The sequence below is a fragment of the Podarcis erhardii genome, assembly GCF_964252035.2.
Source record: "Podarcis erhardii genome assembly, chromosome: 2".
Taxonomy (NCBI): Eukaryota; Metazoa; Chordata; class Lepidosauria; order Squamata; family Lacertidae; genus Podarcis; species Podarcis erhardii.
Genome location: NC_138498.1, coordinates 121,511,831 through 121,534,316, shown reverse-complemented (window position 1 = coordinate 121,534,316; position 22,486 = coordinate 121,511,831). Strand labels below are relative to the sequence as shown.

The window sequence follows — 22,486 nt, the reverse complement described above, 5'->3', positions numbered from 1 at the left end:
TTGATGTTTTTCCACTATCCTTTTGTTCAGAGGAAGGAGTGGCTGATGACATTACAGTTCGAGAGTGAGATATTGGAGTGTTTGGATGGTACGTCTGTGGGTATGTGTGGATGTGTGAGCGGTGTGTGAACAGAGTGACACTGAATGAGCATTAGGGGTTATATGATCTTTGTAGATGTAAGGTAGAATTTAGGTGTGATCTGTAGTACTTTGTGAATCAGGGGGTTGATTTGGAAGGCTGAAGACTCTAAAATATTCCCTGACTCTAAATATGTTTCCAAGTGTTTGTTTTTAAAGTTTGCAATGGTTTTGTTTTTAAAGATCGTACTGTTTTATCCAGTGCTCTCTTTTTTTTTTTAGGAGAAAAGGTGCCATGAGGTTGTTACAGTAAGTGCCACACTTTTTAGCATTTGGAAAAAAGAAAGGTGCCAGTACCGTGTATTCCAGAAAAAAGCACTGGTTTTACCACATTGCAGTTTTGTTTAACAGGATAGTATTACCGTATTTTTCGCCCTATAGGACGCACTTTTTCCCCTCAAAAAATGAAGGGGAAATGTGTGTGCGTCCTATGGGGCGAATGCAGGCTTTCGCTGAAGCCTGGAGAGCGAGAGGGGTTGGTGCGCACAGACTCCTCTCGCTCTCCAGGCTTCGCAGACCTCTCTGCAAGCGGCAGGAGCGCTCCCGCTGCTTGCGGAGAGTTGCCTGCATGCCGAAGCCTGCGCCCGCTGAGCTCAGCGTGTCCAGGCTTCACGGACCTCTCCGCAAGCAGCGGGAGCCAGCGCTGGGCTCCCACGGCTTGCAGAGAGCTGCCTGTTTGGGGACTGGGGTCGGGGGAAGCTCGGGCCTCCCCCGCCCCAGCCCCGCGCCTGGGGGGGAAATAATTTTTTTCCCTTTATTTCCCCCCCCAAAAAAAACTAGGTGCGCCTTATGGGACGGTGCGTCCTATAGGGCGAAAAATACGGTATATTATAGCTTCTCAGTTTCATTGCTACATGGTTTGTAATAGAAATCTAATAAATAATAATAATAATAGCCAGCCAGCTAGGGACTGTCTTAAGTTTAAAGCAGTATATGAATATATAAAATAAAATAATACATACAATAAATAAAAGTGTCTTATTTTGGTTCAGAAGAGGCCCCTGCTGTCACTGTTGCTTCTCTGCTAGGACAAAAGTGTGGTTTCCACTTGTTCTCATTCTCTTCCTCCTCCTCATTTGCAACAAAGCAGTGGACATTTAAACATGACAGTTGTATAAATCCTTAGGGTGGCATTCAATTATATTTGTGCTCCTCCTCCTGCATGCACCCATGCCATCCCCAGATCTGCTCTGAAGGGATGAGGGAGCCCCATAACAGAGTGGTGGAATCCTTGGAGAGTATGACTATGACCTAGGGGACCAGGATTCACTCAGTCACAAAGCTCACTGGATGATCTTGGGCCAGTCATGATCTCTCAGCCTAACCTACCTCCCAGGGTTGTTGTGAGGATAGCATGTGGTGGCACTGGCACCATCTCCAGGGGCCCGGGCACTCACAAAAAAATTGCTGTGGGTGCCCAGCCTCCACCTGTGACATCTGTGGCCGCTGTCGCCCACTGCCCACTGCCAAGAAGAACCTCGTACACCACCATGGTTGTTGTTTAGTTGTTTAGTTGTGTCCGACTCTTCGTGACCCCATGGACCAGAGCACACCAGGCACTCCTGTCTTCCACTGCCTCCCACAACTTGGTCAAACTCATGTTCGTAGCTTTGAGAACACTGTCCAACCATCTCGTCGTCTATCGTCCCCTTCTCCTTGTGCCTGTTACGACATGGATGCAATGCAGCTGCAAAGTGCTAGCTTGAAAAGTAAACATGATGGGAATGTTGGGACTGCCCGTGGGAAACAGAGGGACAGTCAACTCACAGTGCGAAGCACCGGAATTAGCTCAGAGTGTAATATGAGTTCTTCCGTTTGTTCCTGTCCCGGAAGTACAGGAAGTGTTTGTTACTACACTGCTGGAGTTTGAAGAGAGCAGTCATGTTTTTTGTAATGCTGCAAAGACAGAAATAAAGGCATGTAAATACGTTTCTGTCTGTCTCTTTCCCCTGCCAGGGGGCAGGAAAGAGGGGGTGTTTTCTTCTCACGTTTGAGAAGAATCGCCTATCGAGACTTCGCCTGGATCTTGCTGGGGAATGCAGCCAGGGAGGTCAACAGGGAATCATGCCGGGTGCCTGGGAGAGTTGCCAGTTTCTACTGATAAAGGCTTGATTTCCGACAGTGCCCTCCATCTTTCCCAACACCAGGGTCTTTTCCAGACAGTCTTCTCTTCTCATGAGGTGGCCAAAGTATTGGCGCAAATATAAGGGGTGTGTGGGAGCAATCCCTTCCGTTGTGCAAGGAGAAAACCTAGCACAAAAGAAACGTTTTCTATAGTTCTACCTTGAAAGCAACCTTATCGGCTCAGGGAAATGTCTTAGCTTGGTTCAGAGTAGCTATCTGGCCTGGGTCTATCGCAGAACAGCCACTTGTCATACCCTCCCCTACCCAAGCCCAACACTTGGAGCAAGAGTGTCCTTTAACTCAAACCACTAAACACTTTTGCTTTATAAAATTTCTCTCAGCTTCCCTCCTGCCATGTTCCCTATTTGCCTTATGTCTGTCACCTTATAGGGTTCCTGGCTCTGGGCTTCCAAAACCTCAAGCAATCTCCTAACAACTGGTAAAAGGTAAGGTAAAGGACTCTGCTGCCGTCATACAGAAAATTATATCTGTGACTGACTTTGTCGCAGTCTTGGTAGCTTGGCCAGACATGAGGACATAGGAACAAATTATGATTATACTAAAAGCTGGTTATAACACGTTCTTGTGTGGTTTGTTATCAATAACACTGTTTGCGTTTCATAACGTGTGCTTATAAGTCTTATTCCGAATCCTATTCCTATCCAATCTTGCCTACTCAACACTCAAACTGGCCACCTTTTCCCTTTTCCCTCCCAAACCCAACTGTCTTTTTCTCGCCCACCCACACACCTGTTCTAACGGTCACACTTCAACCTCAGCCAATCAGCACAGAACACACCCCAACATTCCATCCCTCTCTCCCTCCCCTCCCCCTCCCTTATGTGTTTTAATATCTTTTAATAGAGAAACCCGTACAAGTCGGTTACAATGGCTAACGGCACAACATCTGCTGAAGTCCATTAGGGTACCACCTATTAAATACATGCAAGGTTGTCGCTTGAGTTGGTTAAGTCTTCTTAAGGGTGCCACAATTGAAATTGAAATACTTTAACAGGGAGAAATGTAAAGTATTGCACTTGGGCAAAAAAAATGAGAGGCACAAATACAAGATGGGTGACACCTGGCTTGAGAGCAGTACATGTGAAAAGGATCTAGGAGTCTTGGTTGACCACAAACTTGACATGAGCCAACAGTGTGACGCGGCAGCTAAAAAAGCCAATGCAATTCTGGGCTTCATCAATAGGAGTATAGCATCTAGATCAAGGGAAGTAATAGTGCCACTGTATTCTGCTCTGGTCAGACCTCACCTGGAGTACTGTGTCCAGTTCTGGGCACCACAGTTCAAGAAGGACACGGACAAACTGGAACGTGTCCAGAGGAGGGCCACCAAAATGGTCAAAGGCCTGGAAACGATGCCTTATGAGGAACGGCTAAGGGAGCTGGGCATGTTTAGCCTGGAGAAGAGGAGGTTAAGGGGTGATATGATAGCCATGTTCAAATATATAAAAGGATCAAAACAAAATAAAAAAATTCCTTCCAGTAGCACCTTAAAGACCAACTGAGTTAGTTCTAGGTATGAGCTTTCGTGTGCATGCACACTTCTTCAGATACACTGAAACAGAAGTCACCGGACCTTTCTATATAGTGAGAAGGTGGGGAGGGGTATTACTCAGAAGGGTGGTGGGAATGGGTGATTGGCAGATAGCTGCGATGAGCCTGTTGACGACTCTTAACGACTGCAATAGGTCTAACAGGGAAAAGCAAGGGGTGAGAAGGTGAAAAATGGCTTTGTCATGTATAATGAGATAAGAATCCAATGTCTTTATTCAAACCAGGTCTCTCCATAGTTTTAAGTTTGGTGATAAGTTGCAATTCAGCAGCTTCTCTTTCCAGTCTATTTCTGAAATTCCTTTGTAATAGAACAGCTACTTTGAGATCTTGTATAGAATGTCTTGGGAGATTGAAGTGTTCTCCTACTGGTTTTTCTGTCTTGTGGTTCCTGATGTCGGATTTATGTCCATTTATTCTTTGGCGTAAGGTCTGGCCTGTTTGTCCAATATAGAGAGCTGAAGGACACTGTTGGCATTTTATGGCATACACAATGTTAGACGATGAGCAATTAAATAGTCCCGAGATGGTATGTGTGATGTTGTTGGGGCCAGTAATGGTGTTGTCCGGGTGTATGTGGCAGCAGAGTTGGCATCTGGGTTTATTGCAGGCTCTGGTGCCAGTGTCCGTGTTAAGTCTGGTTATAGTATTATTGTGGGTTAGGAGTTGTTTAAGATTGGGGGGCTGTCTGGAGGCAATGAAAGGTCTTCCTCCCAGAGCTTGAGAAAGAGAACTGTCATTGTCCAGGAGAGGTTGTAGATCTCTGATGATGCGTTGTACTGTTTTAACTTGGGAGCTGTATGTGATGACTAGAGGTGTTCTGTTATTTTCTTTTTTGGGTCTGTCTTGCAGCAAGTTCTCTCTGGGTATCAGTCTGGCTCTGTTGATCTGTTGTCTAACTTCATCTGCTGGGTATTTTAGTTCTAAAAAGGTTTGCTGTAGATCTCTTAGGTGAGAGTCTCTGTCTGTAGAATTGGAGCAGATGCGGCTGTAACGTAGTGCCTGGCTATATACAATGGACTGTTTGGTATGTTTGGGATGGTAGCTAGAGGCATGTAGATATGTTTGTCGGTCAGTTGGTTTACGGTATAAGGTGGTGTCTATGCGCCCATCCTGTATTTTTATAGTAGTGTCCAAAAAATGTATTTCTTGCATAGATTGATTCATTGTTAGGTTGATGGTGGGGTGAAAATCATTGAATTTCTGGTGGAAGGTGTCCAGGGTCTGTTGACCATGTGTCCAGATGATAAAAATATCATCAATGTATCGCAGGTACAAGAGAGGTTTGAGTGGGTAGGAGTTTAGGAAACGTTGTTCTAAATCCGCCATGAAGATGTTGGCATACTGTGGGGCCATGCGGGTGCCCATTGCTGTGCCGCTGATCTGAAGGAACAGGTCATCACCGAATTTGAAGTTGTTGTGGGTAAGGACAAATTGGCAGAGTTTGGTAGCAAAGTCCGCTGTGGTTTTATCTGAAATGGTATTCCTTATAGCTTGTAAACCATCGTTGTGTGGGATATTGGTATACAGAGATTCCACATCCATAGTAGCTAGTATAGTATTGTTGGGAAGATTATTTAAAGATTGTATTTTCCTCAGAAAATCTGTGGTGTCACGTACATAGCTGGGAGCACTGATGGCATATGGTTTCAGAACAGAGTCCATATAACCGGAGACACCCACTGTAATAGTGCCAATACCTGAAATGATGGGGCGTCCTGGATTTCCTGGTTTGTGTATTTTAGGTAGAAGATAGAAAGTTCCTGGTCGAGGTTCTGTTGGTGTGTTTGTGAGGATCTGTTCTTGGATGTGTGGGGGTAGCTCCTTAACAATCTTGTTCAGTTCTTTTTTGTATTCTTGTGTGGGGTCTGAGTCCAATTTTATGTAAAAGGCGGTATTGGAAAGTTGTCTGTGAGCCTCCTGAATGTAGTCAGTTTTGTTCATGATGACGACCGCTCCACCTTTGTCCGCTTCTTTAATTATAATGTCTGGGTTGTTTCTGAGATTATCTATGGCTCTCCTTTCGGCAAACAGTCCATTGTATATAGCCAGGCACTACGTTACAGCCGCATCTGCTCCAATTCTACAGACAGAGACTCTCACCTAAGAGATCTACAGCAAACCTTTTTAGAACTAAAATACCCAGCAGATGAAGTTAGACAACAGATCAACAGAGCCAGACTGATACCCAGAGAGAACTTGCTGCAAGACAGACCCAAAAAAGAAAATAACAGAACACCTCTAGTCATCACATACAGCTCCCAAGTTAAAACAGTACAACGCATCATCAGAGATCTACAACCTCTCCTGGACAATGACAGTTCTCTTTCTCAAGCTCTGGGAGGAAGACCTTTCATTGCCTCCAGACAGCCCCCCAATCTTAAACAACTCCTAACCCACAATAATACTATAACCAGACTTAACACGGACACTGGCACCAGAGCCTGCAATAAACCCAGATGCCAACTCTGCTGCCACATACACCCGGACAACACCATTACTGGCCCCAACAACATCACACATACCATCTCGGGACTATTTAATTGCTCATCGTCTAACATTGTGTATGCCATAAAATGCCAACAGTGTCCTTCAGCTCTCTATATTGGACAAACAGGCCAGACCTTACGCCAAAGAATAAATGGACATAAATCCGACATCAGGAACCACAAGACAGAAAAACCAGTAGGAGAACACTTCAATCTCCCAAGACATTCTATACAAGATCTCAAAGTAGCTGTTCTATTACAAAGGAATTTCAGAAATAGACTGGAAAGAGAAGCTGCTGAATTGCAACTTATCACCAAACTTAAAACTATGGAGAGACCTGGTTTGAATAAAGACATTGGATTCTTATCTCATTATACATGACAAAGCCATTTTTCACCTTCTCACCCCTTGCTTTTCCCTGTTAGACCTATTGCAGTCGTTAAGAGTCGTCAACAGGCTCATCGCAGCTATCTGCCAATCACCCATTCCCACCACCCTTCTGAGTAATACCCCTCCCCACCTTCTCACTATATAGAAAGGTCCGGTGACTTCTGTTTCAGTGTATCTGAAGAAGTGTGCATGCACACGAAAGCTCATACCTAGAACTAACTCAGTTGGTCTTTAAGGTGCTACTGGAAGGAATTTTTTTATTTTGTTTTGACCATGGCAGACCAACACGGCTACCTATCTGTATATAAAAGGATGTCACTTAGAGGAGGGAGAAAGGTTGTTTTCTGCTGCTCCAGAGAAGCGAACATGGAGCAATGGTTCCAAACTACAAGAAAGAAGATTCCACCTAAACATTAGGAAGAACTTCCTGACAGTAAGAGCTGTTTGACAGTGGAATTTGCTGCCCAGGAGTGTGGTGGAGTCTCCTTCTTTGGAGGTCTTTAAGCAGAGGCTTGACAACCATATGTCAGGAGTGCTCTGATGGTGTTTCCTGCTTGGCAGGGGGTTGGACTCGATGGCCCTTGTGGTCTCTTCCAACTCTAGGATTCTATGATTGTATGACTTTATTGTCACTTGTACAACTTGGACACAGTGAGATTACTGGAGCACCCCCCACCAGCTCTTTTAGTCTTAATTCCCCTCGTTTACTGACGCACACCCACCAAACCTGAAAGTCAGTTGCCCTGTTGTCATGTTTTCATTCAGCAGCCTAACAGCCCACGAATAGAAGCTGTTCTTTACCCTGTTGGTGCGACTAATCAGGCTTCTATATCTTCTGCCCGAGGGCAGGAGATCAAGAAAGTGCCGGCCAGGGTGTGAATCATCCCTGAGAATTTTCCTCTCTCTCCTGAGGCAACCTTCTTCTGCTATTTCATCCAGCGGATTCACGGGACAACCCATAATATCTTGTGCTGTATTCACCACCCTCTGTAGGCACTTCCTATCAGTTGATGTCAAACCATCGTACCACACCGTGATGCAGAATGAAAGGACACTTTCTATTGTGGACCAGTAGAAGGAGATCATCAAATGTTGATTGACATTTGGGAGTAAATAAATTTCCAGACCTGTGGGAAAAATTATTCCCCTCCCTAAACCCTGGAAGTTATGTCAAGAGTTCGCGGTCTCATCTGAATCTCTCCGGGCTGACTAGCCAGGTGTTTTCTCCATGTTAGTTAGAAGCCACAGCTCAGCAACAAAGTATTGTGTAATAAATCAAATCCACCCACCCCCCAAGCTGCAAGGTCTGCAGCAGTGACGTAGCGTGGGGGGTGCAGGGGGGCCGGCTGCACCGGGCGCAACATCGGGGGGGGGCGCGCTCGCCGCCTCCGGAGTCGCCGAAGAACCTCGGGTGCAGGCTGTAGAAGAGCCCCATGTCTCGCGGAACCGAGGAGCTGTGCTCGCGTCCGGGCTGAAGGCGTCCGGCAGGCAGCGGCTCTCAGCGCTCGCCGCGGTCCCCGTGCGTCAGGGCCGCGGAGAGCGCACCAGGCAGCCCCTCCTCACAGCCCCGCTGCCGCTGCTGCAGCTGCTGGGCCATGTTGCATTTTCCTCGCCTCTCTGCCCTCCTCCTCCTCCGGGCAAGCAGCGTCGTTTGGGCGGCAGTGCCAGCGGCAACTCGCCTCAGATCACCTGACACGGACCCGCCGCCACCGCCGTGGCTACCTTACCAGAAATACCCCAGCCCAGGCAGCAGCAAGAAGAAGCTGGCAGCGGCGGCAGGTCAGGGGTTAGGGGCTCAAATTACTTGCCTTGCCCCGGGTTAGGGGTTAGGGGCGGCAAATTACTTGCCTTGCCCCGGGTTAGGGGTTAGGGGCGCAAATTACTTGCCTTGCCCCGGGTTAGGGGTTAGGGGCGCAAATTCCTTGCCTTGCCCCGGGTTAGGGGTTAGGGGCGCAAATTCCTTGCCTTGCCCCGGGTTAGGGGGCGCAAATTACTTGCCTTGCCCCGGGTTAGGGGGTGCAAATTACTTGCCTTGCCCCAGGTTAGGGGGCGCAAATTACTTGCCTTGCCCCGGGTGCTGACAACCCACGCTACGCCGCTGGTCTGCAGGCAGGGGCAGCATTTATTTCAATTTGGTGATGGCAGTGGGGAAACGTCCTCCCATTCACCGAACCACTTCTTCTGGCCGTTTCGTTTTTGAACCTGAAGTGTGGCTGAGTTGTTAAAAATGCCCATCTGTTCTGTGTGTCCACAGTGCTCTTTTCCTCTTTGGCTCCTGCTTTGAGAGAGATGCAGGCAAGGAGAGGTGGTCCAGCTGTTTATCCTCCTTAGGGTTAAAATGAACTGGACTAGATTCCCAGAGAGGAAGGGAATTTTTTGGGGGGGAGAAGAAGTGGGCGAGGTCCTCCAGAGCAAAAAGCATCTCCTTCCAAAGTCACTTCCTGCCTGGATTCTCATTTGAAGGGTGAAAGTGGCCTTTGTTTCCCCTATTGATGCAACCCTGGCTCTTCCTGAAATCTGGTGAGTTTCGTCGCCCCCTGCTCCATTTTGTGAATTTGATTGAAAGGAGGGGGGGGGTCCCCAGGGCCGCAGTGGATCAGTTGGATCAGTTGGATCACCCAAGCCAGAGGCGGAATCTTCTTTCAGCCCCCTCTCTGCAAAGCCAGGAGCCCCCTTTGGATACCTTGTGGGTGGGTCTGCAATGCTGAGTTGATCTCCATGGTGGGGTGTCTTCAGCTGCAATCGAAATACAATTAATGCCCTACCCCACCCGCCCCATGCTCCCCCTTTTCATATATATATATTTTTAATAATGGATTTTATTAAAGTTTTGAAGGTTACAAAAAGAAAAGTAGAAAAACTTAAACAAACACAGCACAAAAAAACAAAAAAAAATCCAACCTTTACATAACTTTCTTTCCTTTGCTTATTTCCTTGACCCCCTCACACCTCCCTTTTTTGTATTCTAGTTCAATCAGATATTTCAGCAAATCCTTTCCATCTTTGTTTTTATCCTAAAAATTTATCTTGACATACTATAATTTTACATTCTCCTCTTTCACTAATTGCCAGTCCTTTTTTACTTAATCCTTTATAACATTTCTGCTAAAACCACATAGCTTCATTCCAACATCCTTCTAACATTCCTTAATTTTACAATATTTCTGTAGATAAACTTCAATTTTTTTCCAATCTTCTTCCACCGACTCTTCCCCCTAGTCTCGGATTCTGCCAGTCATTTCCGCCAACCCTTTTCATATTTTTAGGTGCCGGTTTTCCATTTTAATTTGGTTAGAATTACCGTAACACCTCCTCCCAACACCCTCACACGCTTACCAGGCTCATGACTGACATGCATGTGCCCATTCAGAAATGCAACCCCCACGAATGTAGAGGGGGAGCTTTTCAGACTGAATACATGGCAACCCTCCCTGAAAACTACTGGCAGTATTTTAACTGAAGAAATCTAAGCCAATTTGTTGCATGGTAGAAAGGGTGTGTAAGGGAGGCTGTATTTCACACAGGTGCCCCCGCACCGTGAATAATAATCCACAGATTCCCGGTTTCCATTGTAATTTTATTTTAAAGAAGAGTTAATTCTGCCGAAATATTGGGAGATATTAGAATTAGAAGGAGATAAACTGAAACTGCAGAGTTTTGAGAAATTAAAAGATAAAGTGCGAGATTGGCTTCATTATGATCAAATAAGAGAGGCCTATAATTTGGACAAAAAATTGGGCTTCCAGGTGGAAAAATCGAAATTGGAAACAGAACTGTTAGAACCTAAAACTAAGATTCTTTCAAGAATGTATAACTTGCTGTTAAAATGGAATACACAGGATGAAACAGTCAAATCAGCTCTGATTAAATGGGCACAGGACATAGGTCATAACATTATGTTTGCTGACTGGAATTTACAGCATGTAATGCCTTAAGAGAGAATATTATGAAAATGATTTATAGGTGGTACATGACCCCAGTCAAGCTTGCAAAAATTTATCACCTGCCTGATAACAAGTGTTGGAAGTGTAAAGAGTCTGAGGGTACATTCTTTCACCTTTGGTGGATGTGCCCAAAGATTAAGGCTTTCTGGGAGATGATATATAATGAACTGAAAAAGGTATTTAAATATACCTTTCTGAAGAAACCAGAGGCCTTTCTCTTGGGCATAGGTGGCCAATTGGTGTTAAAGAAAGATAGAACGTTTTTTATGTATGCGACAACAGCAGCAAGAATACTTATCGCAAAGTATTGGAAGACACAAGATTTGCCCACCTTGGAAGAATGGCAGACGCAAGTAATAGACTATATGGAGTTGGCAGAAATGACTGGCAGAATCCGAGACCTGGGAGAAGAATCAATGGAAGAGGACTGGAAGAAGTTTAAAGACTATCTGCAGAAACACTGCAAAGTTTATGAATGCTAAAATGATGTTGGATATGAAAATAACATGGCATTAGTGATACAGATTAAAAAAGTATGCAAAAACGTAATAGAAAAGGGTGAAAGACTAAAGTTATATTATGTCGAAAGTAAATAATATTCTAAAGGTGTTTATGTATAACGAGGAAATATTGGAGACATAATAGAATGAATTTAATAATTAGAAATGAGTTTTGAAAGAGGGTAAGGATTTGCTGTATCTGAATGGGTAAAGAGGAACACAAAAAAGGGAGGCGTGAGGAAGTCAAGAAAGAAAGTTAATTAAGTATGATTCTAAAAGTTGGAGTTTTTATGTTCTTTATTTTGTTGGGTGGAATCTTATTTTTCTGTATTACGTTTTGTTCTTTTTTATTTGTGTGGTTGTTATGTGTTTTTTTTTTCTTTCGCAAAAACCTAATAAATATATATTAAAAAAAGAAGAGTTAATTCTTAGCACATGTAGAAATATGAGGCAAAATGCATAATTTTAACTTCTTTCCCCTCCCCTGACCTCAGAAACTAGCCTTCTTCCACCTTTTGGTTTTCTGCTTTGCCCCTCCCTGGAAAAATTCCTCTAGACCCCCATCACCTGGAAACCCATCACAATGGAAACTAAAACAAAACAGATAAATGGCACAGTCGAAATCTGTTTGCACATTGATGGGGTGGCATCACTTTATCTGCTGCCCCATGAATCACACCTCCTGGGGGAGAAGCGGGGGCAGGATAAAATTTGCATGTTGAGGGTGAAAAATGATTTTAAAAGCCGTAGATGAAAACTAGGACTAGTTAAAGATCCATGGATGTAATGGTGGAAGACAGCTTGATAAAGATGTGGTGTGTTTTTTCTGGCTGATGAGTTTGTGAAGGAGGACATGCATAGCTCCAGACATGTACAGTAGGTAAAAGGTAAAAAGTAAAGGACCCCTGGATGGTTAAGGCCAGTCAAATGCGACTCTGGGGTTGAGGTGCTCATCTCGCTTTCAGGCCGAGGGAGCCAGCATTAGTCCACAGACAGCTTGGGCGGAGTATAAATAATAAATATCATAAGTTATTATAAATTATTGTTTCTGGGTCATGTGGCCAGCATGACTAAACCGCTTCTGGTGCAATGGAACACTGTGATGGAAGCTAGAGCACACACAAACGCCATTTACCTTCCTGCCGCAGCGGTACCTATTTATCTACTTGCACTTGTGTGCTTTCAAACTGCTAGGTTGGCAGGAGCTGGGACAGAGCAACAGGAGCTCACCCTGTTTCTGGGATTCGAACTGCCGACCTTCTGACTGGCAAGCCCAAGAGGCTGAGTGGTTTAGACCACAGGGCCACCCGCATCCCTATGTACAGTACAGGATATTGCAATCCATGGCTGCCTCCACAGTTGAAGTCAGTAATCTTTCTGAATACTAGATCCTGGAAACCACAGAAGGGGAGAGGGCTCTTGTACTCAGCTCCTGGTTGCAGGTTTCCCACTGGCCTCTGGTGAGCCACTTTGAGAACAGGATGCTGGACTGCATGGGTCATTGGCCTGATCCAGCATACTCTTCTTATGTCCTTACTTTATTATGTTCTCAGGGAAATGTGACAGTGTAGTAATTCTATAATCGAACAATGTCTTGGCTTTGTAGGACTTGGTAGCGCTCCCATTTAGGACAGAGAGAAATTGGCAGAAGCCAAAGGGAGTTTCTCCGGACCTGTTAGAAGCTTCTGTGAAAGAAATATGGATAAGGAAGACTCTGTTGCCGCTGAAGCAGGAAGAGGACATGAGCCCATCAAGACTGGGAGCAGTGGGGGATTCTGGGAAGAAACAGTGCAGAAGATGCTGGGTAAAGAGGACAAGCTCAACTCAGATGTACAACGCCAGCGTTTCAGGCATTTCTCCTACCAGGAGGCTGCGGGGCCTCGAGAGGTTTGCAGCCGACTCCACCGTTTTTGCCATCAGTGGCTCAAGCCAGAGCGGCACACGAAAAATCAGATGCTTGACCTGGTCATCCTGGAGCAGTTCCTGGCTGTTCTTCCACCAGAGATGGAGAGGTGGGTGAAGGAGTGTGGAGCGGAGACCAGTTCCCAGGCGGTGGCCCTGGCTGAAGGTTTCCTCCTGAGCCAGGCAGAGGACAAGAAGCGGGAAGAGCTGCAGGTGAGAGCATTTAAGCTAGATAGAATCAACATGAGGGAGAATATCCTGAGCATCTCTTAAAATTGTCCAACTTTTCCAGGAAGGCATCCAAGGAAGGATAGCCAATGCCAGTATTTTATTTTACAGTAGTGCCCCACAAGACGAACGCCTCGCAAGACGGAAAACCCGCTAGACGAAAGGGTTTTCCGTTTTGGAGGCGCTTCGCAAAACGAATTTCCCTATGGGCTTCCTTTGCAAGGCGAAAGCCCATAGGGAAATCTCCGGGACAGCGGGGAAGCGCAGCGCGTCTTCCCCACTGTCCTCGGACCTCCTCCGAAGGCTGGCGGTGGGCGGAGAGACCTCCTCCCACCGCCAGCCTTCGGAAGGCTGCTCTGAAGGCTGGCGGTGGGAGAAGGTCTCTCTACCCCACCGGCAGCCTTCGGAAGGCTGCTCCGAAGGCTGGCAGTGGGGCGGAGAGACCCCCTCCCGCCGCCAGCATTTGGGTGGCTGTCCTGAAGACTTGCGGTGGGAGGAGGGTTTTCCTTCCCACTGCCAACTTTCAGAATGCTGTTCTGAATGTTGGCGTGGGGAGAAAAAACCCGCCTCCCACCGCAAGCCCCGGGAACAGAGGAGAAGCACTGCGCGCCTTCCCCTCTGTTCCTGTACCTGTCCTGAAGGCTTGTGGTGGGGAGAAAAGCCCTTCTCCGCACTGCCAGCCTGGCAAGCGGTCTCCATAGGAACGCATTAATTGATTTTCAATACATTCCTATGGGAAACCGTGTTTCGCAGGACGAAAAACTCGCAAGAAGAAAAAACTTGCGGAACGAATTAATTTCGTCTTGCGAGGCACCACTGTATTTTGCCTCTGCCACTCTTTTTCTAATCCTTCTGTCCATTTGATGTCTTCAATACTTGTTGCTGTTTCAGGTAAAGGGTCTGTTTACAGAAGTAAGCACTGGTCGTCCTGAGGCAGAGAGGTCTCCACTGAATACCAGACAGAGGCCACCAGGTAAGGATCACTGTTGTATCTCCATTTGGTGTCCCTCTCTCCATTGTGAAATAATTATCTGGGCTCCTTGATCCTTTGAGAGAAGACACTTGTCTCCAGCCTTTCCCGCAGCTCAAAAATGTGATTACTTGCAACATTCCTCTAGTTTATACACGGGGACCTGCACTTTTGTTTTGCAGCCCAGAGCCCAAAGGGCAAGAGATGCTTTTTCACACAACTGAAATATAAAATGGGTAGAAACACATAGCAGTTAGGATTTTTCCCAAGGCCCAAGTATAGTTAAGACATACATCGCTGAATCTCTGTGTTGTGCTACCAGCTTCCCACTTACCTATTGTTTCTGCCAGGTGACCAAACAATGCCAGCAAAACCTGAAGAATCACTTCATATTTGCGGTGGAAGGGAAGCAGCTTCTTTGACGCTGGATCAGGTAAGGGGACAGGTCAGTGGGGAAATAGGCTCCTCTGCTCAGTTCCCCAAATCTCTCCATCTCTTCATTTTAAAAAAAATATGCCCTCAAGAAAGCTTGAAAGGCCACTCAAAGAAGGTCCATTTGACCAACCAAAATGGTCAAAGGCCTGGAAACGATGCCTTATGAGGAATGGCTAAGGGAGCTGGGCATGTTTAGCCTGGAGAAGAGGAGGTTAAGGGGTGATATGATAGCCGTGTTCAAATATATAAAAGGATGTCACATAGAGGAGGGAGAAAGGTTGTTTTCTGCTGCTCCAGAGAAGCGGACACGGAGCAATGGTTCCAAACTACAAGAAAGAAGATTCCACCTAAACATTAGGAAGAACTTCCTGACAGTAAGAGCTGTTTGACATTCTAATTTGCTGCCAAGGAGTGTGGTGGAGTCTCCTTCTTTGGAGGTCTTTAAGCAGAGGCTTGACAACCATATGTCAGGAGTGCTCTGATGGTGTTTCCTGCTTGGCAGGGGGTTGGACTCAATGGCCCTTGTGGTCTCTTCCAACTCTATGATTCTATGATTCTAAGGTTAATGCAAAGAATAATGATTATGCAGAATAATGACATCACAAACCAATTGATGAGAGGAATAATAAATTAGTAATCATAGAATTGTAGAGTTGGGAGGGACCCCAAGGGACATCGAGTCCAACCTCCTGCTGTGCAGGAATCCTCCCCTCAACCATCCCTGGGTAGGCTTGAACCACCAAGCTTCTACAGTGGTACCTTGGTTCACAAACTGAATCTGTTCCGGAAGTCCTTTCGACTCCCAAAACCGTTCGAAAACCAAGGCACAGCTTCCGTTTGGCTGCAGGAGCTTCCTGCACTCAAGAGGAAGCCACGTCGGACATTCGGCTTCCAAAAAACTTTGCAGCTTTAGAAGCTCTAAGCCCTTAAAAGATTTTGGTGTGTCCCTCCCCCCCCCCCATATATAGCTAAATCAAAATAAAAACAATAGTAAACCATAAAATAATTTCTTATTTTTTGAAATGAATCAAAACCTACAGTAAGATGGAAACTAATGTTTATTTTTGTATGCTTCCACTTTATTGATATTTGGGGGGGGGGGGGTATTCCATACTTTTTCTAATTGCAAAAATCTTGGTAAATGCGGCAATGGAAAATTTCCCCCCTTTCTTTGATGCCGTAAGGACGTGCTTATTTTGCTTAATGGTTAATCTAGCCCTGATTTGAGGTGCCATGGCAGTCACGAGTTATATCTTCTCCTAAAACATAGACATACGTAAAATTTTATCGACAGTAGTAGTAGCCTGGCGTGCTCTCGTCCATGGGGTCACAAAGAGTCGGACACAACTAAACGACTAAACAACAGCAACAAGTAGTAGGTAATCTTTATGCTATCTTTCAGGAGGGGGAAATGTCTCTTTTTCCTTGCAGGGTCCCATGACCTTTGAAGATGTAGCTGTGTATTTCACGGATGAAGAGTGGGCGCTGCTAGATTCCAACCAGAGAGCTCTGCATAACAAGGTCATGGAGGAGAACTGTGGCATCATGACCTCTCTCAGTAAGGCTCATATTGGGGCGTAATATCTATTTTGAAAACCAGAAGCTTGAACTGGGATGCATTATTGAGACCTGAGTGAGGGAGTTGGGTGGGCCACTCTTTTTTTTTTTATAAGATATTTATTTATTTTTTAACAGGAAAGAAGAAAAAAAACATCAGAAAGATGCAAAACAGCAAAAACAGTCACAAACATGGGTCAAATAAGAAAAAAAGAATTAAACATGAAAAATCCAACCTTTAAAATTATATTTACATAGCTTACTTTCCTGACCGCCTCACACCTCCCTTTTTTGTGTTCGTCTTTGTCTAATCAAATACAGCAAATCCTTACCCTTTTTCAAAACTGGTTTCCAATTATTGAAATCACTTCTATTATGTCTCCAATCTTTCCTCCTTATGTTTAAATGCCTTTAACATATTATTTACCTTGACATAATATAACCTTAATTTTTCACCCTTTTTCTATTACATTTTAGCATACTTCTTAACACTATATCCCTTGTGCCATATTGTTTTTATATCCAGCATCATTTTAACATTCATAAACTTTGCAGTATTTCTGCAGATAGTTCTTAAACTTTTTCCAGTCCTCTTCCACTGCCTCTTCTCCCAGGTCTCGGATTCTGCCAGTCATTTCTGCCACTGAGTCTTTTCAGAGCCTTTGCCTCCATGGGTGACAACCACCTTGGGGTCTTGCTTTCCAATAAATCCTTGTACCTTATCCAGACATTAAATAATGCCTTCCTGACAATATGGTGTTTAAAAGCTTTGTGCAGTTTAACCTTGTCGTACCACAAATATGCATGCCATCCAAAAGCATTATTAAAACCTTCCAAATCCAAAATGTCAATGTTCTCAAGAAGCAGCCAGTCTTTCAACCAGCAGAAAGCTGCTGATTCATAATAAAGTTTAAAGTCTGGCAGGGCAAACCCCCCTCTTTCCTTCGCGTCAGTTAATATTTTAAATTTTATTCTGGGCTTTTTGCCCTGCCAGACAAATTTAGAGATATCTCTCTGCCACTTCTTGAAACAGTCCATCTTGTCCACAATCTGCAAGGCTTGAAACACTTTTGATTCAGCTTTGCCCACCCAAATACTTGGTGTGGTATCAGCCCAGACTGGAGGGGCAGGAAGGAAATGTTTCTGTAGCTCACAGGAGTTCATTTACTACCAAATCCCTCTCTCGGAGTGTGGAACTGGACTGGAGGCCCTTCATCTGGTGCTGGGTCAAAGAGATAGGCTAGAGATGTTGTTGCTCATCAGCCTCCCTGGCCAAGCTGGCTGCAGTTGTTTTGGGTGTGATGCTGGAGGATTCCAGAACTGTAGATTTGGGTCACTTCAATATCCATGATGAGAATGCTTCAGGATCAGCTTGGGAGTTCATGGCCTCCATGGGCAACCATAGACCAGAGGTTCTCCATGCAAATGACATCCTCTGCCAGTGAATTATGGGGGCTATCCTTTTTATTTTTTATACTATGATGTTTGTATCATTACGCATGTGCTGTTCCATATACCTGCACAACAACCTTGTGACACAGGCTAAGCTGAGACAGAGAAAGAGAAAGAATCTAATTCAGCCCTCAAATGAGCTCCATCCCTGAGATGGAAACAAAGAGGTAAAGGTAAAGGGACCCCTGTCAATTAAGTCCAGTCGCTGACAACTCTGGGGTTGTGGCGCTCATCTCGCTTTAAAGGCTGAGGGAGCTGGCATTTGTCCGCAGACAGTTTTTCCGGGTCATGTGGCCAGCATGACTAAGCCGCTTCTGGCAAAACCAGAGCAGTGCACAGAAACGCCGTTTACCTTCCCGCCGGAGCGGTACCTATTTATCTACTTGCACTGCGTGCTTTCAAACTGTTAGGTTGGCAGGAGCTGGGACTGAACAGCAGGAGCTCACCCCGTTGTGGTGATTCGAACCGCCAACCATTTGATCGGCAAGCCTAAGCGTCACAGTGCCACCCGCGTCCCTGATGGAAACAAAACCCGTGTCCAAATCCAACATTCTGTAGCACAGCAGATGTCAGCAACAGAGGCAGTAAGATCTGCCTCTCATCTAAGTCCCTTCAGTTCTTTATCACAAATGTTTATTAGCATTGTTCAGAAATTTGGGTCTCCATTTCCTCCTAAGGCTCTAATGAGTGTCCTGTCTTCTTTGCAGAAGGTGATGAACTGGAAATGAAGAATAAGGAAGACCACAACAAACTCCTCACAGTGGAGAAGCCATATCTAGAGAGTGGAGGGTTCTTTGGCCAGAGTCTCCATGTTCACAGAGGGGAGAAACCATATAAGTGTTTGGAATGTGGAAGGAGTTTCACTTGGAAGAAAAGCCTCACCTCTCATCAAAGAATTCATGCGGGGGAGAAACCACATCAATGCTTGGAATGTGGAAAGAAGTTTTATACAAGCACAAGCTTCCATCGTCACAGAAGAATTCACAGTGGGGAGAAACCATTTCAGTGTTTGGAGTGTGGAAAGAGCTTTAACAGAAGCACAAACTTCTATCGTCACCGTGTTATTCACAGTGGGGAGAAACCATTTCAGTGTTTGGAGTGTGGAAAGTGCTTTGTTCGGAAGAGCGATATCACTTCCCATCAAAGAATTCACACCGGGGAGAAACCATATAAATGTTCGGAATGTGGAAAGAGCTTTATTCAGAACTCCCAGCTCACTTCCCATTTAAGAATCCATACAGGGGAGAAACCATATCAATGTCTAGAATGTGGAAAGAGCTTCAACAAAAGCACAAACTTCCATTCTCATCAAAAAATCCACAGCGGGGAGAAGCCCTATCAGTGCTTGGAATGTGGAAACACATTCCGCCAGAAGAAAAATCTCACTTCTCATCAAAGAATTCACAGTGGGGACAAACCATATCACTGCCTGGAATGTGGAAAGAGTTTCCGTCACAGCATTGGCCTTACTATACATCAGAGAAGCCACACAGGAGAGAAACCGTATAAATGCTTGGAATGTGGAAAGAGCTTCTGCAATAGCTTAAGCTTTATTATACATCAGAGAAGCCACACAGGAGAGAAACCATATAAATGCTTGGAATGTGGAAAGAGCTTCAGTCAAAGCTCCAAACTCACTTCCCATCAAAGAATTCACACAGGGGAGAAACCATATAAGTGCTTGGAATGTGGAAAGAGCTTCCATCAGAAGTCAAATCTTACTTCCCATCAAAGGATTCATACTGGGGAGAAACCATATAAATGCTTAGAATGTGGGAAAGGCTTTAGCTGCAGGAAAAGCCTCACTTCCCATCAAAGAATCCATGTACAAGAGGAATCATAAAAGTACTTGCCATCAAGTTTTTAATATGCAGTTGGATGCAGACTGTGTTGTTGGAAAAAGTTTTGTACAATTGGAAAGCTGACAATATGCTGTTTAAAAAATAGGGGAGGGGGATTAGACACAATAGACGTTTGTGTTTATTAAGCACTTAAATGACAGGCAACATCAGGGACAACATGTTCACAAATTATGTAAGTGTTGAAACAAATCACCCAAAGTGTTCCCAAGTCATGTTGCTATTTTCTCCAGATTGGCCAAGTTTTTAATTTTATCTCATGTGTGCCTTCCCTCTCAGTCATTACTGAATGTGGATGTCTCTATTGTAACTATTGTAACACAAGTATATGTTGTAAAACATATTCTGATTATATTTACTGTTATGTACACTGAGTTAAAGGAGGCTTGAATCTTCATAACATGGCTACTTAAAAACTGCAGTCGTTGAACCTAATAAGGAACTATAAAGCAGCGTTTTTAGGTCACAAGGATCAAATTGCAGCGGAACTGCAAGAAAACGTCCTAGAAGATTTCCCAACATGTTTAATATTATCAATTATTGTTTTTCTGGAGTTCAACTTTTTGAAGCTGGGGTGTGTGTCATACTGAGAAGTGCTTTATATTCTGGCAAATGTGATTAGTGCATTGATTATATTCTGTGTTACTGTATTGTATTGGTATTTTAATTTTGTACCAGTATTGTAGTAGTACAGAAACGTGGCCTCAACAAAGTTCTTCATCAGTGGAAACAGTTTTTCCCTTTAATTTTGCTTTCTTGAAGGAGTGTCACATTCACCATTTCCCCAGATCTTTTTTCCACACACACGAGAAACAGAAAAGGAATTTCAGCTGGGTAGGAGAGGCAATCCCGTTAGCGAGCCAGACCAGTGAACTGCTGCTAATCTATTAATCCCTTTTGGCCTTGCCTTACTAAACTCCGCCATCTCCTAGTCAGGCCTTTCCCAGCTGAGGCTGAAGCCGCATTCACCCAACAGCTTATTCCATTTTCCCGTTTCCCTAACTGTTAATTTCTGCCTTATATCCAAGCTTTCACATGATGTAAAATCAACTTCTGAAAATATAGTGCAATTGGCAAACAGATTTTTTTTTCCTGGAGCCAATAACATGGAAATGATCACCACACTTACCCTTGTTGTTTAGTCATTTAGTCCTGTCCGACTCTTCGTGACCCCATGGACCAAAGCACGCCAGGCACTCCTGTCCTCCACTGCCTCCCGCAATCTATATTCTGCTATATTTCTGAAAGTGGATTTTGTGTTGTGTGAAAGCTCAAATACAATGCGGAAATTAACAGGAAAACGGAATAAACTGTTGTGTGCATGCAGCCCGAGATTATCCAGAATTCCTCTGCAAAAGCTTCGTTTTTTGTAATCGGCAAAGAATACAAAATACCATCTTGCAGATTGTCAGGGACTGGCCGGGCTCTGAGGCGTGTGACAGGGGGCCCAGGGGGTGACCAGGAGAGGCGACCAGCAATTTATGGGGTTTGGTGGTGCCCACAAGGCGGGAGTCAAAGCAGGGGAAGGAGGAAGAGTCGAAACAGTGGTGGAAGAAGAGGCTGTTCGATGACAAGACAGGTCAGGAGACTCCCCAGCTTCCATGCAGGAGAAGTCTCAGGTGGCAGGCACATAATCCCTTGGGAGGGTACAGTGGTGCCCCGCAAGATGAACGCCTCGCAAGACGGAAAACCCGCTAGACGAAAGGGTTTTCTGTTTTGGAGGCGCTTCGCAAAACAAATTTCCCTATGGGCTTGCTTCGCAAGACGAAATGTCTTGCGAGTTCCTGCGGGGTTTCCCCCCTTTTTTCCCCCTTTTCCTAAGCCACTAAGCCGCTTATCAGCTGATCCGCTAAAAGCCGCTAATCCGCTAAGCTGTCAATGGGCTTGCTTCGCAAGACAAAAAAACCGCTATACGAAGAGCCTCACGGAATGGATTAATTTCATCTTGCGAGGCACCACTGTATATATTTCTTCGGGTTCTAAGTTTTTAAAGCCCCAAAGTAAAAGCCCAAACTAAACTTTCTTCAGTTGCCCCCGAACTACAGAAATTCTCCTCTCCAAATATTCTATTACTATTTTCACAAATGTATACAAGAAGCAACTATCAATATATCAATACTGGGTGGGTGGGATGGTTGAATGTTAAAATGCAACTTAATTTTCATACATGTAGGCAGTTTATTAACCCACTCAACTATGTCAACTAAGCAAATAAACCCCCCAAACCCTACATTTGCATAACCTTTCCCCCCCCCCTTAATTCAGGCACAATTTAATTGTTCAATGGAAAAGCACAATAACTTCTCTGTGTGGCATTTGCTATCCAATATACTTCCTCTACACATGGAGGTTCCTATTGTACCCAAGAGCAGTAAATCAGATCCATAGGGATTATTTTGCTTTGATTCCTGCACAGAAGGGAGTTGGCACTTAAGTGACTTGGGGTCACTTCCAGCATTGTAATTCTATATGGGGTGGCAACATCCTCTTCCCAAGTGACCAGCTTTTTCTTTGTGACTATTAATGGAGAAATCTGAGGGCTCCCTTGGACAAAAAAAACAAGGACCCCGGCCAGGAATACCAGAGCAAAACAGCAGCCAGCAGGCTTGGTCTTTATTGAAGACTGTCGCGACAAGACTCCCACCTGCCACCAGGTAAAACAAAATGGAAGCCCAGAACAAAAGAAGACCCCAAGTTTTATTAGTTACTAATCCCCCAAACTACACCCCTAGAACTACATCATGACTACATCATTGACACATCACAGAAAGGAGGGGTTGAGGGAGTTGTGAAGATAACCTGAGTATCTTGTCACCTGGCTGGTTCCTCCTTTCCCCCTCCCCATGAGTCATTTCCAGAGGACAAGGGGAGTTGGCAGTTTCCTGCCCCCAGAGGGAAGATCTGATCATTGTCCTTTGTTCCTGTCCG

The 22,486-nt window shown here is 44.9% G+C and overlaps 1 protein-coding gene across 6 annotated transcripts in view; it reads left to right on the top strand.

The window, feature by feature from the left end:
• LOC309336750 (uncharacterized protein) overlaps positions 1-20,290 on the top strand; it is a 31,056-nt gene extending 10,766 nt beyond the window's left edge. For 2 of the 6 annotated variants that reach the window (XM_081853020.1, XM_081853021.1), the window contains one exon: positions 18,407-20,290. In XM_081853020.1, coding sequence (XP_081709146.1) covers positions 18,407-19,542 — 1,136 coding nt within the window. In that variant the 3' untranslated portion in view covers positions 19,543-20,290. Of the gene's footprint in view, positions 1-3,191; positions 3,213-9,096; positions 9,232-11,664; positions 12,043-12,761; positions 13,271-14,176; positions 14,259-14,605; positions 14,689-16,121; positions 16,249-18,406 lie in introns of those variants that run through there. The other 4 variants (XM_081853018.1, XM_081853019.1, XM_081853016.1 and 1 more) reach the window with 4 other exon arrangements.
• The last annotated feature ends 2,196 nt before the right edge of the window (positions 20,291-22,486 follow it).